General features: G+C 55.6%; 1 protein-coding gene across 10 annotated transcripts in view; it reads left to right on the top strand.

The window, feature by feature from the left end:
- RPH3AL (rabphilin 3A like (without C2 domains)) overlaps positions 1 to 25,735 on the top strand; it is a 161,043-nt gene that overhangs the window by 71,977 nt on the left and 63,331 nt on the right. For all 10 annotated transcript variants that reach the window (XM_063656193.1, XM_063656197.1, XM_054457160.2 and 7 more), the window contains one exon: positions 1,231 to 1,360. In XM_063656193.1, coding sequence (XP_063512263.1) covers positions 1,231 to 1,360 — 130 coding nt within the window. The remainder of the gene's footprint in view (positions 1 to 1,230; positions 1,361 to 25,735) is intronic.

Here is a 25,735-nt window from a genome sequence, read left to right as displayed (position 1 = left end):
CCTCCCCTCAGTCTCCCTCCACCTCCCTCCCCTCAATCTCCCTCTTCCTCCCTCCCCTCAATCTCCCTCCCCCTCCCTCCCCTCAGTCTCCCTCCCCTCCCTCCCCTCAGTCTCCCTCCCCCTCCCTCCCCTCAGTCTCCCTCCCCCTCCCTCCCCTCAATCTCCCTCCTCCTCCCTCCCCTCAGTCTCCCTCCTCCTCCCTCCCCTCAGTCTCCCTCCTCCTCCCTCCCCTCAAACTCCCTCCCCCTCCCTCCCCTCAGTCTCCCTCCCCCTCCCTCCCCTCAGTCTCCCTCCCCCTCCCTCCCCTCAGTCTCCCTCCCCCTCCCTCCCCTCAAACTCCCTCCCCCTCCCTCCCCTCAATCTCCCTCCCCCTCCCTCCCCTCAATCTCCCTCCCCCTCCCTCCCCTCAATCTCCCTCCCCCTCCCTCCCCTCAATCTCCCTCCCCCTCCCTCCCCTCAAACTCCCTCCCCCTCCCTCCCCTCAGTCTCCCCCTCCCTCCCCTCAATCTCCCTCCCCCTCCCTCCCCTCAGTCTCCCTCCCCCTCCCTCCCCTCAATCTCCCTCCCCCTCCCTCCCCTCAAACTCCCTCCCCCTCCCTCCCCTCAGTCTCCCTCCTCCTCCCTCCCCTCAATCTCCCTCCCCCTCCCTCCCCCTCCCTCCCCTCAATCTCCCTCCCCTTCCCTCCCCTCAGTCTCCCTCCCCCTCCCTCCCCTCAGTCTCCCTCCCCCTCCCTCCCCTCAGTCTCCCTCCCCCTCCCTCCCCTCAATCTCCCTCCCCCCCCTCCCCCCAATCTCCCTCCCCCTCCCTCCCCTCAGTCTCCCTCCCCCTCCCTCCCCTCAATCTCCCTCCCCCTCCCTCCCCTCAGTCTCCCTCTTCCTCCCTCCCCCAACTATTTCCATTTCATAGCACTGCTCTCTATCTGAAACCAGTTTGCTTGTTTTCTTGCTTATGAATTTTCTTCCTTATTGAACGTAAGTTCCATGAGAACAGGGAACTTGTCTGTCTCTGGCTTGTTTACTATAGTGTTCTCCGTGTCTGATGAATCACAGGTGCTCAATGAATAGATGGTGAGTGAATGAAGGATTCGCTGTTATCCAGGGGAAGGGCGGGGCAAGGAACAATATCCCAGGTGAGGGGACAGCGCATGTGGCATGGTACGGTTTTGGGCCTCAGTGCAGCTGTGCCCAGGCAGGAAGCACGTTCCCTCTGACTCTGTGTCCTGTGCTGCAGGCGGCTGGTGGAGCGGCTGGAGACCATGAGGCGGAATGTGATGGGGAACGGCCTGTCCCAGTGTCTGCTCTGCGGGGAGGTGCTGGGCTTCCTGGGCAGCTCGTCGGTGTTCTGCAAAGACTGCAGGAAGGTAAGACCCTGCTCTGGCCCTGCCATTCTGGCTTCCCAGCCTGGACCAGCCCCGCTGTGCTGTGGCCTTGCAGCCTGGCTCCCAGGAGTGTGTATGTCTGCACTGGGCATGTGGTATCCTCTGCCTCTTGGCAAGAAGCACTAAGACTTAAAAATCAAATGGACTGATGTCTAGGGCCAGCTCTGGGTCTCAGCTGGGATGTATCTTCTAGCCCTTCTGGTAGATTCACACCCGAGTCACGAGACCCAGAGCTGGTGTTAGAAGTCAGGGTGCGAATCTAGCTCTTCTTCTATGGCCTCAGAAAACTTGTTTAATATCTCACACCTGATGTTCCTCATCTGCAAAATATGGTCATGATACCATGTACCTCACCATGCTATGAGGATTAAATATTCTTAAATGCAAAACTCTTAAAACCTTGCCTGGCACATAGGCACTCAATAAATGTTATCATCTCCAGAATATATTAAGGCAATAAGAAAAAAATGTTTTTAGTTGTTATCAGATAAATCTTGTCTTCCTCAAGGCCAAGCAGTATGCTAGGATTACACTTCCTGTTCCATTGGTCTGCTTCTCTTGATCCCTGGTTACTCAAAGAAGAACGATCTTTGCAGGGAGATCAAATTGATTTTCTCCTTATACTAAATTGTGCCACATATTAAATTGTTTCGTATTGAGTCTAGGACTTTTTAAATATAACTTTTAGTTTTTTCTGGAATTTTGAGTTGCCTTTCTTTTTCTTATTGCTGAGAGAATAATGTGCCTTCTAATCCTCAAGACAGTTAGCATCTTAATTTTACTATCATATGGAGGCTATTTTTTTTTCCTGGCATAAACCCTTCTAGATTCTTACTCCTGCTCCTCCTAAGCTGGTAGCTGCACAGCTATTATAATGGGACTTCCCTTTGCTGCCCTCCTAGATGAGAAACACTGATCTCAAGAGACCATGTCTTCCTCTTTTTTGTTTTCACCTTAGTTTTGCTGGAACCCATCTTCAAGTAACTTCCATGTGCTAGTCATGTTTCCCCCCCTCCCCAGAGACGGAGTCTTTCTCTGTCCCCCAGGCTGGAGTGCAAATGGCTCAATCTTGGCTCACTGCAACCTCTGCCTCCAGGTTCAAGCGATTCTCCTGCCTCAGCCTCCCGAGTAGCTGGGATTACAAGTGCACGCCACCACACCCGGCTAATTTTTGTATTTCAGTAGAGACAGGGTTTCACCGTGTTGGCCAGGCTGGTCTTGAACTCCTGACCTCAGGTGATCTGCCCACCTCGGCCTCCCAAAGTGCTGGGATTACAGGCGTGAACCACTGTGCCCAGCTGCTAGTCATGGTTTTAAGACTGGAGTTATTATACTGAAGAATACAGAGAAGGAATTTTCTTGAGATGATATTGGGCAAGGGAACTAAAAAACAAGTAATGATCAAATAAACAAGATGATGTCAGGAAATAATAAATCCTGGGAAGAAATAACAGAGGGTGGAAGATGGAGGATGGAGGATGGGGTGGGGTGGGGTGGGAAGTGCTGAGAGAACCGGGAAAGATGGAGAAGTCAAAAGAAATAAATGTGGACGTGGAACATGGAGGCCATTGGCAACCTTGAGGGCATTTTCAGGGGCATTCAAAAGCTGGATAAGAAAACCAAAGGTACAGTGAGGTTAATCTGCCCTATTAATAAGTAGGAAAGCCAGGATTTCAGCTATCTCATTTTTATTCCTGCTTTTGTCATATGTGGTAAACTGGGCTGAGGAAGGTGGATTAACTGGCCCAGAAATACTGGTTGGGAGATGCAGGCCTGGGTGTCAGGCTGTGCTGGCTCCTCCTTTGGCCCTGCCAAGGCCCTGGACTACAGGTCAATGGAGGTGGAGCACAGGGACTACAGGTCAATGGAGGTGGGAGTACAGAGACTACAGGTCAGTGGAGGTGGAGCACAGAGACTACAGGTCAGTGGAGGTGGAGCACAGGGACTACAGGTCAACGGAGGTGGAGCACAGAGACTACAGGTCAATGGAGGTGGGGCACAGAGACTACAGGTCAATAGAGGTGGGGCATAGGGATTACAGGTCAGTGGAGGTGGAGCACAGAGACTACAGGTCAATGGAGGTGGAGCACAGGGACTACGGGTCAATGGAGGTGGAGCACAGGGACTACGGGTCAGTGGAGGTGGAGCACAGGGACTACGGGTCAGTGGAGGTGGAGCACTGGGACTACGGGTCAGTGGAGTTGGAGCACAGAGACTACGGGTCAATGGAGGTGGAGCACAGAGACTACGGGTCAATGGAGGTGGGGCACAGAGACTACAGGTCAATGGAGGTGGGGCACAGGGACTACGGGTCAGTGGAGGTGGGGCACAGGGACTACAGGTCAGTGGAGGTGGGGCACAGAGACTACAGGTCAATGTAGGTGGAGCACAGAGACTACAGGTCAATGTAGGTGGAGCACAGGGACTACGGGTCAACGGAGGTGGGGACACAGGAACTACGGGTCAACGGAGGTGGGGGCACAGGGACTACAGGTCAACGGAGGTGGGGCACAGGGACTACAGGTCAACGGAGGTGGGGCACAGGGACTACAGGTCAACGGAGGTGGAGCACAGGGACTACAGGTCAATGGAGATGGGAGCACAGGGACTACGGGTCAACGGAGGTGGAGCACAGGGACTACGGGTCAACGGAGGTGGGGCACAGGGACTACGGGTCAACGGAGGTGGGGCACAGGGACTACGGGTCAACGGAGGTGGGGCACAGGGACTACGGGTCAACGGAGGTGGGGCACAGGGACTACGGGTCAACGGAGGTGGGGCACAGGGACTACGGGTCAACGGAGGTGGGGCACAGGGACTACGGGTCAACGGAGGTGGGGCACAGGGACTACGGGTCAACGGAGGTGGGGCACAGGGACTACGGGTCAACGGAGGTGGGGCACAGGGACTACGGGTCAACGGAGGTGGGGCACAGGGACTACGGGTCAACGGAGGTGGGGCACAGGGACTACGGGTCAACGGAGGTGGGGCACAGGGACTACGGGTCAACGGAGGTGGGGCACAGGGACTACGGGTCAACGGAGGTGGGGCACAGGGACTACGGGTCAACGGAGGTGGGGCACAGGGACTACGGGTCAACGGAGGTGGGGCACAGGGACTACGGGTCAACGGAGGTGGGGCACAGGGACTACGGGTCAACGGAGGTGGGGCACAGGGACTACGGGTCAACGGAGGTGGGGCACAGGGACTACGGGTCAACGGAGGTGGAGCACAGGGACTACGGGTCAACGGAGGTGGAGCACAGGGACTACGGGTCAATGGAGGTGGGGGCACAGGGACTACCGGTCAATGGAGGTGGGGCACAGAGACTACAGGTCAATGGAGGTGGAGCACAGAGACTACAGGTCAATGGAGGTGGGGGCACAGGGACTACAGGTCAATGGAGGTGGGGGCACAGGGACTACAGGTCAATGGAGGTGGAGCACAGGGACAGCAGGTCAATGGAGGTGGAGCACAGGGACTACAGGTCAATGGAGGTGGAGCACAGAGACTTGGGAATGGCCAACTTGCAGGACTCGGGCAGTGACTCCTGCCTGGGATAACGGGACCTGGCAGCCTGTTTCCTCCTGTCTCTCAACTCCACAGCTGCTGTGAATATTCCAGCTATAGGGGACCGTGGAGAGGCACAGAGCCTGGCCTGTGGTAAATATTCCAGCTATAGGGGACCGTGGAGAGGCACAGAGCCTGGCCTGTGGTAAATATTCCAGATATAGGGGACCATGAAGGGGCACAGAGCCTGGCCTACTTCCCCTGGGACAGTCCAGGGCCTGTGCCACAAAGGCCACTGCTGGTCTGGCTGTGCAACGGTGAGTACTTGGAGCTGCTCCTTGGAGCCATGTCTTAGGCAACACTGGCCGTCCCGGGGAAGGACCTCAGCTGGATGTGGGTCCCCACGCTACTCTGGAGCTCTGGGCTGGTCCGGGCGTTTCTGTTGCAAATGGTTCTTGGTGTTCAGCAGGCTGAGGACTTGGTCCTGGCTTGGGTGATGAGGCTGGGGAAACTTTGAGCTTCTGAGGGGCTTGTTCCAGGATTGAGGTGGGAGGGGAGGGTATTAGGGGAACACAGCTGGATGGTGGGCATTTAGGGGCTTTGGAGGGTTCACTCTTCCTTCTTGGAGAAGGTGGTGTCATTCGTTCGTTCATATTCATTCATTCTGTAAATAATAGCCCATTTTGTGCAAGCCCTGTTCTGGCTGCTGCCGACGCCGTGAACAAGATGGACACAGTCCACCCTGTCGTGGAGACGACTTTCCAGGGTCGGGGCATAGAGAAGACAAATGAGTAAACATGAAGCAAGACTAGGTACACCGAGGACTCTGTTGAATTAACACAGAGCACCTAGGGAGAGGCTTAGGGGGCCTCTCTGAGCTCAGGCCCAAACACAAGCAACAGCTGGCCCTGGGAAGATCTGGGTGGAAAAGTGTTCCCGGCAGAGGGAACGGCAAGCTTCCCCTGAACAGTCCTGAAGGCCCTGAGGCAGGAACCAGCTGGGCATGTTCAAGGGGCACATGGTGGCATCTGGGGCAGAGAGTGAGCGGCAGGATGGCCTATCACGGAGCCTCGCCAGTCCAGGTCAGGAGCCGAGATTTCGCTTAAGTTTAATGGGATGCCAGTGGAGTATTTTAAGCAGGGGTGTGATCTGATCTGTGTTTTTAAGAGATGACCCTAGTGCTGGAGACAAGTTAGGCGTTGATGGCTCTCACTGGGAGACGATAGGGCTGGGGACAGGCAACGTAGGGACTGAGGCCGTTTGCTAAGACAGAGCGTCAGCCTCTTCAGAGTATTCTAAGCAGATGAAGAGGAATTAGAGGGGGTGAAGGAGGGTTCCAGGAAGGAAAGAGCCCTAGACTTCAGGGAGCCGGGGTGAGAGGTCGCTTGGTCCACCCTGAGCAGCAAGGGGGCAGCCGGTGCTCCTGGACTTGCTGGTGAGGACTGTCCCCACGCAGACGCCACGCAGTGCTGGGGGCTCCTGCCCAGATGGGAGGGACTCATCTGTACTTTCAGGAGTGCCTCCGTGTTCCCGCAAGCACCGGGCAGGGCCAGCTTCCCTCCTCCCTGCGGGATTGTGAGGTGGTTGTGCACGGAGCTGCAGGACCAGACAGACTTGAGTCGAGGTCCCAGCTTGGCCACGGTGGCGCGGTCTCGTACAAGTCACTGAACCTCTCTGGGCCTCTGTTCTTTCATCTGTAAAATGGGGTCATTAAGCTTCCGTCATCACTGATGGATGCATTAGTGCAGGAGAAGCCCTTAGTGGACAGCCTGGCCCGTTGGCAGCATGCAGTAAAGGATGCCTGTGATTGTTATGAATCCGCTTCAGGGTCCTGCCTGCTGAGGCCACACACGTGTTACCAACGATGGAGCAGATCCCAGACATTTCAGAAGAGGCTGAGTGACTCCCCGTGTCATAGTCAGCTCAGGCCGCCAAAACAAAGTGCCACAGACTGGGCATCTTCAGCTGTAGACATTTATTTTTCAGTTTGGAGGCACGAAATTCTGAGATCAAGGTGCTGGCTGATTCTGTGTCTGGTGAGAGCCCTCTTCGTGGCTTGCAGACAGCTGCCTTCTCCATGTGTCCTCGTGTGGCAAGAGGAGAGGGCTCTAGTCTCTCCTCCTCCTCTTGCTTTTCTGTGTTTTGACAGGGTCTCACTGTGTCACCCAGGCTGCAGTGCAGTGGCATGATCATTGCTCACTGCAGCCTCCAACTCCTGGGGTCCAGCAATCTTCCCGCCCCAGCTTCCCGGGTAGCTGAGACTACAGATGTGCGCCGCCACGCCTGTCTAATTTTTAAGTTTTTATAGAGACAGGGTATCGCTTTGTTGCCCAGGCTGGTCTCAAACTAGCCCTCAAGCAATCCTCCCAGCTCCGCGTCCCAAAGCGCTGGGATTACAGACGTGAGCTACAGCACCCGGCCTCTCCCTTATTCTTATAAAGACACTAGTCCTATCGGATTAGGGCCTCACCCTTGCACCCTCATTTTACCTTAATTACCTCCTAAAGACCCTGTCTCCAAATACAGTCACTCTGGGGGTCAGGGCTTCAACATAGGAATTTTGAGGGGGCACAGTTCAGTCCATAGCACCCACATTCTCCTCGTTGGAATTCTTATTTTCTTAAAATTGGGGCTCCCACAGCTAGTCCCATATTTTCTGTAATTTACATCAAAGCCTCTGGAAGCTTTTGTAGCTCTCCAGCACTGGATGTCCTGGGCCGGCAGGGAAACCCCTCAGTGTTTGTGCTCGTATAAATGTCTCGTTATAATTGTCTCGTTCCTCGTATAAATGTCTCTCTCAATCGCTTCGCCCATTGTGTGCCAATCCTGGGTTAGGGGGATCCAAAAAGGTGTTCAGAATGGTTGCTTCCCTCACGTCCTGAAGGTCAAGATGGGCAGACAGTATTCTCTAGTGTGACGTGCACCGTGGTTGGGACTGGGGTTCCCAGGACTCAGAGCAGCCAGGAGGGCTGCCTGGAGGAGTGGGCCTCTGGAGGCTGGGCAGGTTTCTGCAAGGCTGAGGGCAGAGGGAAGGGCATCCGGGGAGGGGAAGGGCATCCAGGCTGAGGCTGGAAGCTGGAAACGGGCTGGGCAAGCGCTCAACTGTGAGGATGATGCCTGGGGAGCACAGAGGCGTGTGCTGAAGGAAAAAGGAACGCAGGATGCAATGGCAGATTTGACTTAGGAACAGTGGACCGAGGAGGAGGGACGGGGCATGCTCCAGCTGCCTCCAAGGCTGAGATCCTGGGGACCTGAAAACACAGGGCAGAGCTGAGATCTTTGGGACGCTGAGCTGTAGGGGACTTGTAAGAGGGTAAAGTCTTTCTGGGGATGAGCTGCATTTGAGCAGTGAATGGGCAGGTGTAGAGGGCCTGGGACTCCAGGGAGATGATCGCAGAGGCACTGCCCCCCTGGGGGCCCTGCTGTAGCAGGTGGTCGCCTAGAACCTGTGTTGCTGGAGAATCAGGGAGGCCCAGACATAGCCCCTGTGAAGCCCTTGGCCCTGCAGGGCTCTCTCATGTCTGGGAGGAGAGACGACGCCATCCCTTCCTTATCCCACAAATATTTATTGCACACCGACTGGTGTCAGGAGCCACCATGCGGATCCCAGTGCTTGGGAGGGAGGTGTGAGACCATTAAGGGTAGTTAATTACAGCTGGGGTTGGGGTTAAGGCGGTAGCCCTGGAGGCCTGGAAGGGTTCTAACACAGTGTGAGGAAATGGGCCCTCCCCTCTGGGACTGCCGGTTTCTGGGCCACCTCCCTGTTTATCTCCATCTCCACATTCCGCCTCCTCACCTTCTGTGGACGGCTGCAGCCCAGGGCCCTGGGAGGTGTGTGGGCTGGGGCAGGCTGGAGAAGGGATGCTGGGGAGATCCCCACCGTGGGAAGCATCCAGGCCCAGGCATGGTTGGGGAGGACAGAGCCTCAGGTGCTCCTGGGCACACACAGGCGTCCCCAGCAAGAGCCCTGGCAGCGTTCAGCAGCTAAGCTAATGAGCTTGCGGGTGGAAGCCGAGATGCTGGTCCTCGGAGCTGCGTCCCCTCCGTAATTGGGCCTGCTTGCCTCGGCTGCCTGCCCTTATTATCTGAGGGCCATGGTGGGGAGGGAGAGGGGCTGGCTGGTTAATTAGAGAGGCCTGGTGCTCCTAATTGCTTGGGATCTGAGTCAGCCAGCTTTGAGTCTCATTGAGAGTCCAGCCAGCGATGGGGAGGCTGGGCAGGGCCACAGCAGAGCCCGCCTGAGGCTGGGATGCATTGTTACCATTTGAGGGAAGCAATCGGTTTTTTTTTCTGGTCTCAGCTGAAGGTGTCCTACAGTGTGGGTGCAGGGGAGCCTGCCTATGAAACGATGACCTGAATCTTAATGAAGGAAGACTGGGCAGTCTTATATTTTGCCCAAGTCCCTTAGAGGAGGTCCAGCTCAGGCTGGGGGCAGGTATCACCCAGCCCAGCATGGAGGGAAGGGGCTGGGCCAGAACCTGACCTTTCCCCCAACCTGGCTTGAGCCCACTTTGCACCGAGGAGGGGATGTGTCCTGCTGAGAGTCATCCTGGACCCCCGGCAGGGGGCCTGGCAGGAGCCCTGGGCTGGGCGGGGGACATGCCATTTTCCTAAGTCTTCAGCTTCCCTCTCTGTTCAGTATCTGGGACTCGAGGCCTGGAAGCCATGGACGGAGCAGGAGGAGTGTCCTTGTTGCTCTTCTGCCTGCAGAGCCCGACCCTCTCCATCAGTGCGCTCCCTTTTTAAGAGACAAGGTCTTGCTCTGCCTCCCAGGCTGGAGTGCAGTGGCAAACACGGCTCACTGCAGCCTCAAACTCCTGGGCTCAATCGATCCTCCCACCTCAGCCTCCCTAGTAGCTAGGACCACAGTCATGCACCACCTCGCCTGGATAATTTTTTGTTTTTTGTAGAGACAGGGTCTGCTATGTTGCTCAGGCTGGTCTCAAACTCCTGGCTCAAATGATCCTCCTGCCTCGGCCTCTCAAAGTGCTGGGATTACAGGTGTGAGCCACCACACCCAGCCTCCATCACTGTTTTATTCCCAGCAGCCAGCCTCCATCACTGTTTTATTCCCAGCAGCCAGCCCTCCACTCTTAGAGATGGTGGTGATTTGTGACCTGCCTGCAGCAGCTGCCTAGAGAGAGTCTGCTAACCTCTGAGAAGTATTGTCCTTCTGCCTTGGGAAGCTGTGGGGGTCCTGGCCCCATCCAGTTTACAGAGAGCTCCTCCTGGAGGTGGAGGCTTTAGGGCTAGGAGAGAGTTCAGGTGCTGATGGGGTCTCTGCTACTCAAAGTGTGGGCCGAGGACCTCCCCTGGATGTTCATTACAAATGCAGAATCTCAGGCCCCCACAGACCTCCCAAACTAGAAGCTGCAGTTTAACCAGGTCCCCTTTGCGTAATGCTTCCAAGGTTCATCCATGATGTAGCATGTGTAGGAATTTCCATCCTTTTTAAGGCTGAGGAACATTTCATTGTATGTGCATACCCCACTTTGTGTATCCACTCACCTTTGATGGATATTTGGGTTGCTTCCATGTTGCAGCTGTTGTGAATAATGCAGTGAGCACGAGCGTGCACACCTCTCTGCGACCCTGCCTTCGATTCTCTTGGGTCTATACCCAGCAGTGGAATTGCTGAATCATACGGCAGTTCTGTGTTTACCTGTTTGAGGAGCCTCCACCCTGCTTTCCATGGCAGCTGCACCATTTCACATCCCCACAAGCATAAGGCTTAGGAGAAGTCAGTTTTTTGCAGAGCCTCCCTCCCAAATGGGTGTGCGGCGAAAGTCCTCTGCAGCCCCGTCCCCTACTGCCTTTCCAAAGTTAATCCTCAGTGCCCGTCCATCGGTGGAGCTGTAGAAGCAGCACCCTCCTTGAGCCATTTCATCTGAGTCGCCTGCAAATTGGCCTCACGATGTCCTTTCTCCTCTCGACCTAATTCAGACGTGGAAGACGTGTGTTTGCGCCTCATTACAAAGATGGATTTTTTCATTCAGCGACTGAAGCTTCCTAAATTCCCGGAAAAAGTCACTTAATTCTTCTGCCCCGAGGGGCCTGCTCCGGCTGCTCTTGCATCTCCGAGGCTGTCTGGCAGGAATAGACTTGGCTCCAGTCGCTGGGATCGGAGGATTGGACCAGACACTGCACGGCATCTTGGAACACCTGCCTTGCTCGGAGTCTGGCGAGCGGAACATCTCCACTGAGGCCTCCTTTTCTCTTGCTGTCTTGAGGCCTGTGTGTGGCTTTTCTTCTTCCAAAGAAAGAAAGAGCAGCTATTTTGTGCAGTGCTGAGCCCCTTCCGTTCACCCCAGCACACTGCTGACCTTCAGCTCAGGGTCATTAGCACAAAGGCAGCCAAGGGGCTGCAGAGACCCAGGGTGGACTTGGGGAACCACACGGATCCCTGGCAAGGCCCAGAGCTTTCTGGACAGAGCTTTGTGTGACCTGTCCCCTGGTCATTTCCTGTGTGCATTCAGCTTACCTTCGTGCCAGGCCCCAGGGCTGAGGAGGTGGAGATGCGGCCCCTGCCCTCCAGGAGCTCATAGTTGGTGTCAGCTATTGCAGTGCAGTGTGAGAAGTGCTGTAGAAGTAGAAGTCAGGGATGAGTGTGGGGCGGACCTGCTGGGGGAGGATCTGCCACGGGGAGGACCTGCCGAGGGACGGACCTGCCACGGGGAAGATCTGCCGTGGGACGGGCCTGCCATGGGGAGGACCTGCTGTGGGACGGGCCTGCCACGGGGAGGACCTGCCGTGGGTGAGCTGTGGCACCTGGGGAGGTGGGGGAGGTCCCTGGGCTGCAGAGTGCAGCAGATGTGGCAGCCGGACCTGGAGGGTGGGTGACCAGGTGCCAGGAGAGGGCACAGCTTGGCAGAGGCAGGGTGCCCAGGAAGTGTGGGGCATCGGGCGCAGCTGGGAGTCTGGTTATGCTGGGGCATGAGGAGAGGAAGAGAGGAAAAGGGAAGAAGAGGAGGGCAGAGGGGAGAGGAAAAGAGGCTTTGAGGGGTAAGAAGCAGATGGGGACGGAGGGAAGGAGAGAGGCGTGAGGATCGGGAGGGCTGTGTGTGCCAGGCACAGGGGCTGCGCTTGTGTCCTGTGGGCAGCAGAACCATTGAAGGGCACTAAGCAGGGACATGACAGTCTCGTGGGCCCGTGGGGAGGTTAAGTCCAGATGCAGAGGATTCGTGGATACTAATTATCCAATTCGCCGTAATGAAGGCCTGAATTAAGGCAGGAGCAGCCAAGATGGAGATTCTGAAGACAGGAGTTAGCCACGCTAAAGCTGCCGGCGGTGGAGAGCTCACTCTAGGGGTACCAAGCCCGCACCCGCCTGATTGGCAAAACCACCTGGGAGGTCCCGGTCTCCGCGTTGCAGGAGAAGACACGGAGGCGAGGTGGAGGTTAGTCCCTTGCGGGGTCACACGGCGGGCCAGTGCTGGGTCTGATGGCCTTACCGGCTGGGCTGCGCACGTGCACGGGGCCTGCGTGGAGGGCTGGTCTGGGGTGGGAGCAGATGTGGGGAGGGGGCTCGTGGGGCATGTTGGAGGTGGGGCTGGGGTTCCAGGGGGGCTGTGTATGTGTTCCAGGTAGTCCAGGCTGGATCCCAGGCTGTGGGTTAGAAAGGGGCTGGGGAAGTTGGGCGCAGTGGCTCACACCTGTAATCCCAGCATTTTGGGAGGCCAAGGTGAGAAGATCGCTTGAGACCAGGAGTCTGAGACCAGCCTGGGTAACGTAGTGAGACCTCATCTCTACCAAAAAAAAAAAAAAATAGCTGGGCATGGTGGTGCCCAGTTACATTTCCAACTACTTGGGAGGCTGAGGATTGCTTGAGCCTGGAAGGCTTGAGCCCCAGAGGCGGAGGCTGCAGTGAGTCAAGATTGTGCCACTGAACTCCAGCCTGGGTGACGTGTTTCAACAAAAAGAAAGAAAGGAGGGAGGGAGGCTGGCAGCTCAGAGGCAGATGTCATGGGGGTGACTGAGTGATGTGAGTAACCTGGGAGAGAACGTGGGCCCAGGTTGAGGAGAGGAGCCCACCAGGTGTGGGGTGTGGTGGGAGAGTGGCCGGGTGGCTGTCTTCTTCCCTCGAACCTGCCTGAATGTCTGTGTGGAGACAGTCCTGTGACCTAGTATCTCCATGCGGGTGTCCTGCTGTTGAGATGTTGGGGCTGGGACCACCGCTGGGCACCTGCCGTGTGTGTGGTCAGGTCACCCGATGTGGGAGGAATCCAATGGAGAAGGAACCGACCTGTAACCTCGTGAAGCTCCCCGGTGGGACGTCAGGGGCTAGGAGGTTGGTGTGAGCTGCGCCTCCAGGGTGGAGTAGCCCTTCCCTACCCGGCCCCCTCAGCTGCGAGGCAGGCACCACCCCACCCTCCCGGATTGTCCCCGTGGGGCCTCCGCAGTGTGGTAGGTGCAGGCTGAGGGCTGTTACGCTCCATCTCGACGTTGCCTCAGCTTGGCTTTGACCCTGAGCCCCAACTCGGCCGGTGCCTAGACACGAGGCTGTACCTCTGGCTGTTTCCAGAACGGACGACTCCTGCCACCTCCTGGGCTGTGCGCCTGGTGGTGCAGACGCCCCAGAGCCCACCCAAAGCACCCTGATGACCCTGTTCCCCTCTTGCCCTGTTCCTCTCTTGCACTCTGGCCCCAGGAGCTCGTGGTGCTGGACCGGGGGCGGCCCCTGTTTCCATACCACCTGTGAGCTCGGATGGTTTTACGTTTGTAAATGGCTCGGCGGGGTGGGAGGGAACAAAAGAAGAAGAGTATCACGTGGCATGAAAATTCAGTGAATGTAAATCTCAGCGTCCCTCAAGGTTAACAGGAGCCCAGCCACGCTCACTGGTTCTCCTGTAGCCTCCGGCTGGTTCGGCCCTGCCCTGGCTGGGTTGGATCCTTGTGACAGCCTAAAATCCCAGGCACCCAGCTGCTCAGAGTGAGAAGGGGCCTGACTTCCTTCCCCTCTGGTTATGTTGGTGATGGGGGTGGCCTGGGGTACCAGCCTCAGTGCCTCAGTTGTTTGAGCCCCAGCAGATTACAGAATTTAATGAGCTAGCTTCACTTGGTCTTACTAGTTTTCTTTCCCCGGAATTTTAAAAAGTAACTGACACTACTGTGCAGAGGTTTAGAACGCTGGACTCTGGCTCCCTGCGTTCTCCGGGCCTGGGCTCATTCCCTCACCTCTGTCTGCCTTAGCTCTCTCACCTGGAAGTTGGGAATAATAATAGTACCTATCTCGGGGGTGGTTGTAAGGATTGCAATGAGGAAAGCATGTGATAAGCTCTTAAAACGGTGCCTGAAACATGGTCACTGCTGAATAATTATTAAAAAGTCAGTACAGCCTTCCTCCCTCCCCCCCACCTCTTTCCTGAAATATGGTCACTGCTCAATAATTATTAAAACGTCAGTACAGCGTTCCTCCCTCCCCCTCCACCTCTTTCTTATAACTGCTGGGTGATCTAATTCGTTGCTAAGTTGTTAAATCTTTTATTTTTTTTTTCATCATTGTTTTTTGAGACAGGGTCTCGCTCTGCTGCCCCGGCTGGAGTGCAGTGGTGTGATCCTAGCTCATGGCAGCCTCAACCTTCTGGGCTCGAGTGATCCTCCCACCTCAGCCTCCCGAGCAGCCAGGACTACAGGTGTGCGCCACCACTCCTGGCTAATTTCTTATCTTTTTAGACACTGGGTCTTGTTATGTTGCCCAGGCTGCCGCAAACTCCTCAGGGGATCCTCCTGCTCAGCCTCCCAAACTACTGGGATGCAGGCATGAGCCGCCAACCTTAACGATAAAGTTAGGTTGTTAGTTCTTAACTTTATAAGCCTCAGATTTTATCTCCACCCAGAACCTTATAGAGAACTGCCAAGTTTATTTTCTGACTTGGATGCCTCGTAGACATTACATATCAAGGATAATCCAACCCTAAAAAAATAAGTCAAACAACACAGGTGTGTGTGAAATGTTAAGCTCCCATCCCTGACCTTAGGGGTCTGGGTATTTGTCCTTCTCCTGTCTTCTCTGTCTCCTCACACTCATACAAATGTTCGCAGGGTGGGTGCGTATGTACACTCTTCATGGGACCAAAATACATTGCTTATTCTGGAATTCCCTTTTTTCATCTTCTTTTTCCACTTTAATATATCAAAAACATTGTCCCATGACTATACATATAAATTGAATTCCAGTTTTAGGAGCTGTGTTGTATTCGGGGCTTTTTCACCCTTCCCTGTAGCCCCCCTTTTCCAGGCGGCTCGCACACCTGCTGGGCAGGCCTGGGGTGAGTGTGGGCGGCAGCCGGGAGGGCCGGGCCTGGACCCACCCTCCCTCGACGGCGGGCGCCTCCCATCCTGTTTCCCGCTGAGCTTAGCCTCGTCCTGGGGTCCGAATCTCTCCTGGGGCCACGGCCCTCTCTGCAGTGCGGCTCTGATGGCTTCCTCTGTACTCCCCCCACCGCACACGGACACACCTGCCCACGTCTGAAATCCAGCTGAAGGCGTGGCTCACGTTCATTCCCTTCCACCGCTCCTTGGACATTGTGTAAATCGAAGGACAGATGTAGTGGGTCGGGGAGGGTGAGGCCGTGCTGCCTAAATTCACAGGTAAAACACATCTGAGCCTCCGTGTACCTGCCTGGCCTGCTACACCCAGACCTGCAAGAGTCGGGGGACAGCTGTGCTCAGAACCTCCTGCGTGACCTCAGATGAAAATCTGTTCCCCTCTCTGGCCTTCCAGTGACAGGCAAAGGCTGGACGAGAGAATCTCTCGGGCCTGCCTGCGGTTTCCTCCCAGGCAGCTTGGGCTCAGTCCAGGCCTTGCAGCCTCGCCGTCTGTAGATGCCGCAGCGGCAGCAGCTGGGCTGGGAGCCGAAGCTCTTGCCTCTGCGCCTCTGGGACACAGCTCGATTATGGTTATTTTAAAGCCGTAGCAGGTTTGCCGCCCAGTTCGCTTTGGCTCAGGCCGTAGTGAGTCTGTGCCCTCTGAGCGGGAGGAAGTCAGGGTGGGGGGTGCTTCTGAGAGCCGCTGTGCCTGACATTTCTACGATGTCATGTGTCCCTCATGGCCCCCAGGAGATGGGCAGGCAAAAGGCAAGGTAGTGTTTTTACTCATTTTCCAGATGGAGACACTGACGCTCAGAGGGATGACTCCCTCTCGGTGACACAGCCAGTGCCTTGCAATTACTCCTACAGCTCGGCTCAGGACTTTGCCTACAGGCTGGGCGCGGTGGCTCACACCTGTAATTTCTGCACTTTGGGAGGCTGAGGTAGGAGGATCACTGGAGCCCAGGAGTTTGACACCAGCCTGGGCAACATGGCAAAACCCCATCTCTACAAAAAAACACAAAAATTAGCCAGACATGGTGGTGTGCACCCATAATCTCGACTACTGGGGAGGCTGAGGTGGGAGGACTGCTTGAGCCTGGGAGGTTAAAGCTACAGTGAGGCGTGGTCCCACCACTGCACTCTAGCCTGGGTGACAGCGTGAGACCCTGTCTCAAGAAAAAAAAGCCCGGAGAACTTTACCTATGTACCTTTTAAGATGTAAAGAGATCTAAAGGTGAGCAGGAGACTCCCAAATGAAGGTGACGTCTAGTCCCACTTGCGAATGAGGTGGCTGATGAAATGAGGTGGCCGACGGCTACGTGCCCCCGATGCTGGAGAAGGGATTGCAGCCCCGATGGCGGAGCATCCAGAGTGAGAGGTAGCACCCAGCCCTGGGCCCCCCTGAGGCAGCGCCCCCTACAGAGCGGGCCTGAGGCCTTGCCCTGGTCTGTCCCACCCTTGAATTGGCTGGACAATAGTTGGATACGTGGAGGAGTCACGGCCCAGCCTCACTGTGAGGCCAGCCCCTGCTAGAGTGGGTAAGAGCTTCTGCAGGCCGAGGCTGGGTACATGGGACACTGGTCAGGGCTGTCCTGCAGGGACTCCTTCTCCCCCAGTACACCTGCCACGTAGGCTCAGTGGCTGTCTTCCCTGGGTCTGGTCAGTGTAGCCTTGGGAGAGCTCTGGCAGCAGGAAGAAGCATCGTTGGCAAATCCACTTAGTGGCCGTTGCCAAGCGCCGTAATTTTGCGCAGCCTCTCGTCCTCTGTTGTGGTAAATAACAGATAATGACATTTGCAGTCCGGCGTGGCCCCGTGCCGCACACCTCGCTGGCCGTGCCCTGCAAGCTGGCACACTTCGGGAGGCCTGCGATTCTTCACGGGCCTCCAGTCGCCCCTGTGCCTCCTGCTGGGACGTTTCCATGCAGCTGTTTGCTGTTCATGGGCCTTAACTCGGGAAGGACTTAGCCCATCTGGTTCCCTGTGGGAGGACACGGGGGGCAGCTCTTCTGCTGATGTGGGAGCTGAGTGGAAAAGAGGGACCTGGTTCATTTCCCCCAGGCTCCTTTTAGCCTGGGCCTCAACACTGAGAATCAGGCCTTTACTGGAGGCCTCTTTAGCCCTCTCCTTCCAGACTCTCCTCTTACCCTTGTCCTGTCTTCCATGGGAGGGAGGGAGGGAGGGAGGATTCTGCCCCAGGTTACAGATGGATAAACTGAGGCTGAGAAGGGTGAGACCCTTCTGCCCAGGAACCACATACAGGCTCAGACAGCAGCAGCGTTTGGGCCCTGCAGGGAGTGAGGCCTGAGCACCTGGGTTGTCAACCCAGGGGAGGGGCTGCTGGGCCATTGCAGGGCCCCCAGTGGGTTCCAGACTGTGGATGAGTCTCATTCGCTTTCCAGTCCATCCCCTACTCCTCTGCTTGTTCAAGTGCAGCTCTGATTAGGTCACTGTCCCCCTCCCTCCCCCCGAAGTCTTCAATGGCTCCCTACTGCCTGCAGCATAAAGTCGAAAACACCCCCACGTGGTATCCAAGGCCCTCAGTTCATTCCCTGGCTGTAGCCTGCTCACTTGAGCAGCGTGAGTGAAATCCCCAGCTGGGATTTCTAAGGCCCAGGGCCAGGCCTGGCTCCCCCAGCCCCGACCTGCCGTCCCCCTCCTTGGAGCTCCGTTCTGTGCATAACCAGGGTCCCTAAGGGATCGTTAGTGCTGTTGCTGTTAGAATATTAAGAAATCCTACGATCTTTGTCTAGTCTGCTGTATTTTTCAAATAAAAGATAAGTTCCAATAACACGTATTTGCTGGCTGGGAGTGTTTTATGTTTTTTTTTTTTTTGGAGACAGCTTCTCCCTTTGTCATCCAGGCTGGAGCGCAGTGGCCTGATCTCGGCTCACTGCAACCTCCGCCTCCCGGGTTCAAGTGATTCTCCTGCCTCAGGCTCCTGAGTAGCTAGGGCTACAGGAGCATGCCTCCATGCCTGGCTAATTTTTTTTTTTTTTTTTTTTTTTTTTGTATTTTTAGTAGAGATGGGCTTTAGCTGTATTGACCAGGCTGGTCTCAAACTCCTGACCTCAAGCAATCTGCCCAGCTCAGCCTCCCAAAATGCCAGGATTACAGGCATGAGCCACTGTGCCCAGCCTGGCTTGGAGACTGTTGACTGTATCCCAGGCATGGGAATGAACACGGGGAAGGGAGAGGGTATTTTTGCGGACTGACCTCTTAAGGGTTATGATAATCCTGGAACATCAGAGAGGCCGGTGCTCTACCCCTGAGATTGGGGTGGGGGGAGGGCTACCGAGGGGCCCCAGCACCCCACGCTGAGCTGGTGGGGGCAGAGCTGGAGGACGTGGACAGTCTCCTGACTTTGGCCGGGTGGTCTGTGCTGACTCAGTTTCTGGTGGACCCTGGCACTGGGTTATGGAGGAGGAAACGTCAGGGTTCCTGAAGGATGTGTAGAAGTTTGCCAGGTGTGAGTCACTGGGCACAGAGGCAGAGAGGTGGCTAGAGGGTTGGGAGCAGACAGCAAAGTGTGGGGCTGGCGTGATGGGCTTGGCAAGGCCAGTGGGGATGGGACTAGAGAGAGGCGGGGACAAGGGAGGGAAGTTTGCATGTGGGTCCGTGTGTCATTTTCTTGCCTCTCTCCCCATCAGCTCGTGAAGCCTCCCTGTCCTCTGGCTAGTCCAGGACCCGGGAGTAACAGGGACTTAGAAGTGTTTGTGGAATGCCCTTGGCAACATTGGCCCTGACCTGTGACCAACCTTGCTCTTCACCAAATTCTAGGGAATGGGATGGCGGAGAGAGAACCGAGGCTGCTGCCTCACCCTCCTGGGAGGTTTTAAGCCTTCCAGAAGCACAGGACTTCAGTGTCTTGGGCATCAGGCCCTAAAAATAGAGGAAAACACCGAGCAAAGTGGTTTTTCCTATTCTCTTACAGTCACTCAACACAGCACACTCCTGGGACCTCTGGTCACCAAGATGCGTGTGGATTTCTCCCACCCACGCCCAAAGCACAGCAGATTCTACAGTGGGCTGTGCTCAATTCAGACGCTGTCTACCCGGAGATAGCATCAGATCCCGCAGGATGAGGGCTCGGTCCCAGGAGACTGTCCCCCGCCTCAGATGCCAGTCACACATCCAGGCCTCTGGAACTTCTGAGCAGCTGGCTGTGAACCGGGGTTCCCACAACCCATACTTTGGGTTCGATAATTTGCTAGAGCGGCTCACAGAACTCGCAGAGAAACACTTTGCTTATGTTGACTGGTTTATTACGAAGGATATTACAAAGTACACAGATGAACAAGGCAGCCGCCAGATGGGAGAGGTGCCCCGGGTGGGACATGTGGGGACAGGCGAGGGGCTCTCGGACCCCATCTGGGGCCTCCCCACAGGAACCTCCCCGTGTTCAGCTATATCTGGAATCGCCCTAAGCCCCATCCTCTTGGGTTTTTGTGGAGTCTTCATCACGTAGGCTTGGAGAGGATTGTGTTCCAGAGCTCCTGATGGAACTGTCCTCAGAGGGGTGGCTACGGATGCATGTTGATTTCCAGTCCTCACTCACTCTCTGGGGAAAATCGGTGTTACGGTTTGTCCTCACACAATGCCCCATGAGACCCAGCCTTGTCCCCTTGGATGCTTGAAGGGGATGATTCTGGAGACCCCCAAGAGGCCTCCTGAGCGGAGCTGGTGGGTTCCTTTTCCTTCTCCGGCAGGACGTTAGAGCAGCATTGATCCACGTTTCAAAACCCAGGCTCCCTTTTGATACACGTAGAACCCTTCCACACCCTTTTTTTCATATGTGATTTGAAGTTTCAAAACAATATTGTGTGTTTGAAAAAAGTGGGCATGACATTGAATAGCCCGTCTTTGGGCCCTGCAGGTTCTGACTGCCCCCCACAGCCCCTCAGAGGCGAAGGTGCAGACCGGTGGTGGCCATGGCAAGCCATCGGGGGAAACGAGCACGTGAGGGACTTGCTTGGCCTCTGGGCTTGCCATCCTCAGTCTCATTACCAAGGTGGAGCTGGTCCAGGAGCTGCTCCAGGCTGTGCCCTCCAGCCCCGTGAGGACAGCTCCTCTGTCCCTCCCACACCGATGTGCATTTCCTCTGCCCGTCCATTTCTGCAGCGTCTCTGTCCCTCCCACACCGATGTGCATTCCTTCTGCCTGTCCATTTCTGCAGCTCCTCTGTCCCTCCCACACCGATGTGCATTCCTTCTGCCTGTCCATTTCTGCAGCATCTCTGTCCCTCCCACACCGATGTGCATTCCCTCTGCCATCCATTTCTGCAGCTCCTCTGTCCCTCCCACACCGATGTGCATTCCTTCTGCCCGTCCATTTCTGCAGCATCTCTGTCCCTCCCACACCGATGTGCATTCCCTCTGCCCGTCCATTTCTGCAGCTCCTCTGTCCCTCCCACACCGATGTGCATTCCTTCTGCCTGTCCATTTCTGCAGCATCTCTGTCCCTCCCACACCGATGTGCATTCCCTCTGCCCGTCCATGTCTGCAGCGTCTCTGTCCCTCCCACACTGATGTGCATTCCCTCTGCCATCCATTTCTGCAGCATCTCTGTCCCTCCCACACTGATGTGCATTCCCTCTGCCATCCATTTCTGCAGCATCTCTGTCCCTCCCACACTGATGTGCATTCCCTCTGCCGTCCATGTCTGCAGCTCCTCTGTCCCTCCCACACTGATGTGCATTCCCTCTGCCTGTCCATTTCTGCAGCGTCTCTGTCCCTCCCACACCGATGTGCATTCCCTCTGCCCGTCCATTTCTGCAGCGTCTCTGTCCCTCCCACACTGATGTGCATTCCCTCTGCCCATCCATTTCTGCACAGGTGTTCTTCAGTCCTGGTCAGACTTGTTGCTCTGTCCACTCAGGTTGGCCTTTATAAAATTTGAGACTGGGTCTCACTCTGTCACCCAGGCTGGAGTGCCGTGGCGCAATCACAACTCACTGCAGCCTCGACCTTCTGGGCTCAAACGATTCTTCCAAGTAGCTGGGACTACAGGTGTGCACCACCATGCTCGGCTAATTTTTGTATTTTTTTTTGTAGAGACGGGGTCTTGCTATGTTGCCCAGGCTGGTCTTGACCTCCTGGGCTCAAGTGATCCATCCCATGCTGGCGTTTGTACGTCTCTTCATCCCATTAGCACTCCTCACAGCTTGCACTGGGCTCGTACCTGGCACGCACTGTGTCCTCCACAGATGCCGAATGAACTCATGAACCCCTGGAGACCAAGCCCCACGTCCTGTGCTTCCCCCTTTGATTGAACATTATTAGATTTGCTGGGTTTTATTTTTATTTTATTTTTTTGAGACCGAGTCTTGCTCTGTCACCCAGGCTGCAATGCAGTGGTGCAATCTCAGCTCACTGCAACTTCTGCCTCCTGGTTTCAAGCAATTCTCCTACCTCAGCCACCACATAGCTGGGATTCCAGGTGCTTACCACCACGCCTGGCTAATTTTTGTATTTTTAGTAGAGACAGGGTTTCGCCGTGTTGGCCAGGTTGGTGTTGAACTCCTGACCTCAGATGATCCGCCCACCTCGGCCCCCCAAAGTGCTGGGATTACAGGCGTGAGCCACTGCGCGTGGCCAGATTTGTTGGTTTTGAAAAACCCTCCTCCCACCTTCTGATTTAGCCACCCCATCCGCCCCTTGGCCGAAGCTCCTGTTGAATGTGTCGTGCTCCTGTCACCCATGCTGCACAGCCCTCAGCCCAGCTCTAGACGGCTCAAACCTCCTGTTTCCCGTGTCCTGCCGGAAAAGATGCAGAAACCTCTCTGGGACTGAGGGGATGCAGAGGTTAACCAGGACCGGGAAGGGGTTAACTGAGGCCCCGCGGGACGGGCAGGTGAGGCGTGGTCCCCCCTGCCCGCCCCTGGACCCCCGGCCCCACCCCCGGACCCCCAGCCCCCAGCCCCCAGCCAGCCTGGCGGCTTCATGCTGTCCCACCTGTCCCCCGACCCCCCGGCCTCCAGCCAGCCTGGCGGCTTCATCTTGTCTGAATATCCCGATTTCCCTGCGACTGACACTCGCAGAGGCACGAGTGCAGAAATGATCCGAAGCCCCGTCCAAGTCATGATTTCTTATTATGTGCTCTGTGAATGTTAATAGTCAACAGCTGATGCTGTTGCCTTTTTTAACCCTCCTCTCCACTCCGGACGCAGTGGTAACTGCATGAGTGGCAGGCAGAGGGAGGAGGTGTTTGGTGTCTTGGAAGCTGAGCTTGAAAGCGACAGGAAATGATGGTGCTTGCTTTCAACTGGGAGAGGTGGCTGGGGGCTGGCACAGGCCTGGGGCTTGCAGGTGGTCCCCAGGCCATGTCAGAGGCTCTTCTGATGGAGCGGAAGGGCCTGCTCGGTGGTGGTGCTGCAGCCTGCCGGAAGCCTTGGTAAAGAGAGGCGGCTCGGCCCTGTGTGGCCGGTTCCCCTGGGAGCTGCCAGCAGCCAGGATGGAGGAGGGCCCGCGGTCCCTTTGCAGGACGTGGGGTGGGAAGTCCAGGGAGACTTGCCTTCCTCCTGAAATGTTTCTCCATTTGCCTCTGGCTTCTGTCTCAGACCCAGTAGCAGGTGGCTGGCGTTAAGGCTGTGCCTCGTTGGGGCCTTCTGTGACTTGGTATTTGTGGGTAGTTAGGGTAAGGTCCAGGGCTCTGCGTGCTCCCAGCACTGCTAGCCCCCGGGCTGTGTCCTAACGAATGGGAAGAGGGGCCTGGCTGTGCCCCTCCCACTTGAGGCTTGACCTCATCTGTTGTTCTGGAAGAGGAGCCAGGGCCCAGGGAGCCAGCCCTGCCTTACCTCGGGGTGGGGAGTGTGAAGTTGGGTCCAGGCGGGAGGATGAGGGCCTGCCAGAGTGTGCTAGCCAGGCAGCCAGGCCCGGCTGGGGCAGCAGGAGCCCAGGTCCGAGGCTCAGACAGAACAAGGTTCGCATCCTAGGTCCCCGCGTCAAGTTGCTTAACCTCAAGCCTCAGATCCCTTGTGTAAAACAGGAACAGTCATACCCACCCCATAGGGCTGTTGTGAAAATTAAATGAGATTCTGCATAAAACAGCTAGCTTGGTGCCTGGTGTAAGCATAAGTACCCGAGAAAGTATATAAATATTTATAATTATATACATCAATATCTGAACTGTATATATGTTTAAAGTCATTTGGCAGCAGGGCCTGGGTTCCAGACAGCGTCTATAGCAACAGAGCTGTATCCAGCCTTTCTGCTGCTGGCCCACTGGGGCAGGTGATGCTTCTCCAAGCCTGGCGGATGGCACTTCAGGGGCTGAGCAGGGCTGAGCTTATGATCGGAGGCCCCGCTCTGGGGGTGCAGAGACCGGATTACACTTGAGCCACAGGCAGCCACTGTGGACACTTTCAGCTGCTTTAATCCATCCTGACCTGCAAAAATCCAGACCTGGTCAAAAAATGAAGTCGGGGCAAGTGACTTTCCAAAGCTTTTAGCATAAGCTTCCTTTAAATAGGAATTCTGCTTATCCATTTAAAATAGATTTTGACTTTGCACAGTTTGATTTCCATTTGGGCTGATATCTTTCTAGATAGTTCTCTGTGTATATATAGACTCCTCCATAGATATAGGCACATCTACATATCTACGTGGTGGAGCGCCCTGCTATGCAGACTGTTTCCAACGTGCTTTTTTTAACTTAACAACTTATGGTGAATATTGCCCCACACAGCTTCGTCGTCATTTCGACACTTTTCTATTTACATCATCATCGTCTTTGTCGCTGCAAAGCTTTCCCCTAAACCTAGTAAATTTTCCCTTTGAAGATTTGATTTCTAGCATCAGGAGCACATTGTGTGGCATGAAACACACACGTGGAGGCTCTCATCATGCTGCTTTGTGCACACCAAGGCCATTCAGACGTAGCTATTTCTTATCCTATTTTATCCGGGCAGGGGGATGACCCCTCTGTAAGCACCGTCTGCAGCACGGTTCCTAATGAGAAACCAGCTCACCTGCCAATTTGAACTCACTGGAACTCTCAGGAAAGTAATTTTCCAGATAAAAGATTGCTATTTTATTTTATTATTTTTTAAAATGACATAGGGAGTCTCACCGTGTTGCCAGGCTAGTCTTGAACTTCTGGCCTCAAGCAATCCTCCCAGCCCGGCCTCCCAAAGCACTGGGATTACAGGCACCTGGCCCTAAGTTTTGCTAGTTGATAAACTACTCTGTTCAATGGGACACTCTTTCACACTCTCTTGTTTGTTTTTAGCATTCTTAGAATAATGTCTTCCCTACAGTATAGAAAACGTGTTTGTGAATTGAAGCTCCACACGTTTAAACCAGCCATCTTCAGTGTTCATTTCCACAGCATAGCGTACGTTTTCCAGGGCTCCTTGTACAGGACATTTGAGCACAGTTTCACCCTTTTCAGTTGAGTGAGCCTCGTGAACAGCCCTCTCTGTGATGGATGGTCCAGGCCTCCTTGTACAGGACATTTGAGCACAGTTTCACCCTTTTCGGTCGAGTGAGCCTCGTGAACAGCCCTCTCCGTGTGATGGATGGTCCAGGCCTCCTTGTACAGGACATTTGAGCACAGTTTCACCCTTTTCAGTTGAGTGAGTCTCGTGAACAGCCCTCTCCATGCCATGGATGGTCCAGGCCTCCTTGTACAGGACATTTGAGCACAGTTTCAACCTTTTCGGTCGAGTGAGCCTCGTGAACAGCCCTCTCTGTGATGGATGGTGACACTGTGAAGCTGTCCCGGCCCGTCCAGGAGTGTGAGGCTGCCGGTGACTGACTCCAGACCGCGGGTGCTGTGAGACGGCGGCGTCTGCTTTCAGAGCAGTTTCATTCCCTCCCCCGACGTTGGCACTAAGCCCCTTCCCATCTTCTGATCTGCGGGAGTGTGGGAGCCACGCCGCGGAGCGTGGTGGAATTCCGCATCGTGAAATGGGTCGGTGAGGACTCAAAGGGCAGCCTGGGCATGAAGGACCTGAACTTTGGAGTGGCCCCGCAGAAGCTTCTGTCGTATCGTGACTCTTGGGTGCCATCTGGGAAGGAGAAGGGGTGGGATGGGGAGTTGCAGGAAGCAGAAACGTCACTGAAGTGGCCTGGATAAGAAGGACGTTGAGGAAGTTGCCTGATCGGGCCTTGGGACGGGTCTGCACACATAGGCGGCCGCAGCACGCACCCGGGGGAGGCAGGCAGGAACCGTCATGGGAAGGGTCTGGTAAACATCCCCGCCTCCCACCCTCAGTGAAGGATTCCCGGAGTCATTTCCCCTGTGGCCACGGGCCGGCCTGCGTTTATGCTCCCTACCCTGAGAATGAGACCCACCTAGCCACCACCCCACCTCCTCGGACACTCACCCCCTGTGTGGCTGTCCCTGGTTTGGCCTCCCACAATCCTGCTGGTCAGCATCACTCAGTGTGGACGTGATTGGACCCTGCCTCGTGCCGCTGAGCGAGCGCCTTCACGCCTCCGTGCAGCTTGTCTTCCCGGCAGGTCGGCATATTCCGGGAGGGGATTTGCCTTTTCAACTGTAATATCTTAAGTAGCTTCCATTTGTTCAATCCGTTC

Source organism: Pongo pygmaeus, chromosome 19 (assembly GCF_028885625.2).
Source record: "Pongo pygmaeus isolate AG05252 chromosome 19, NHGRI_mPonPyg2-v2.0_pri, whole genome shotgun sequence".
NCBI lineage: Eukaryota > Metazoa > Chordata > Mammalia > Primates > Hominidae > Pongo > Pongo pygmaeus.
Note: the sequence above shows the minus strand (reverse complement) of the source record. Positions and strands in the feature narration are given on the sequence as shown.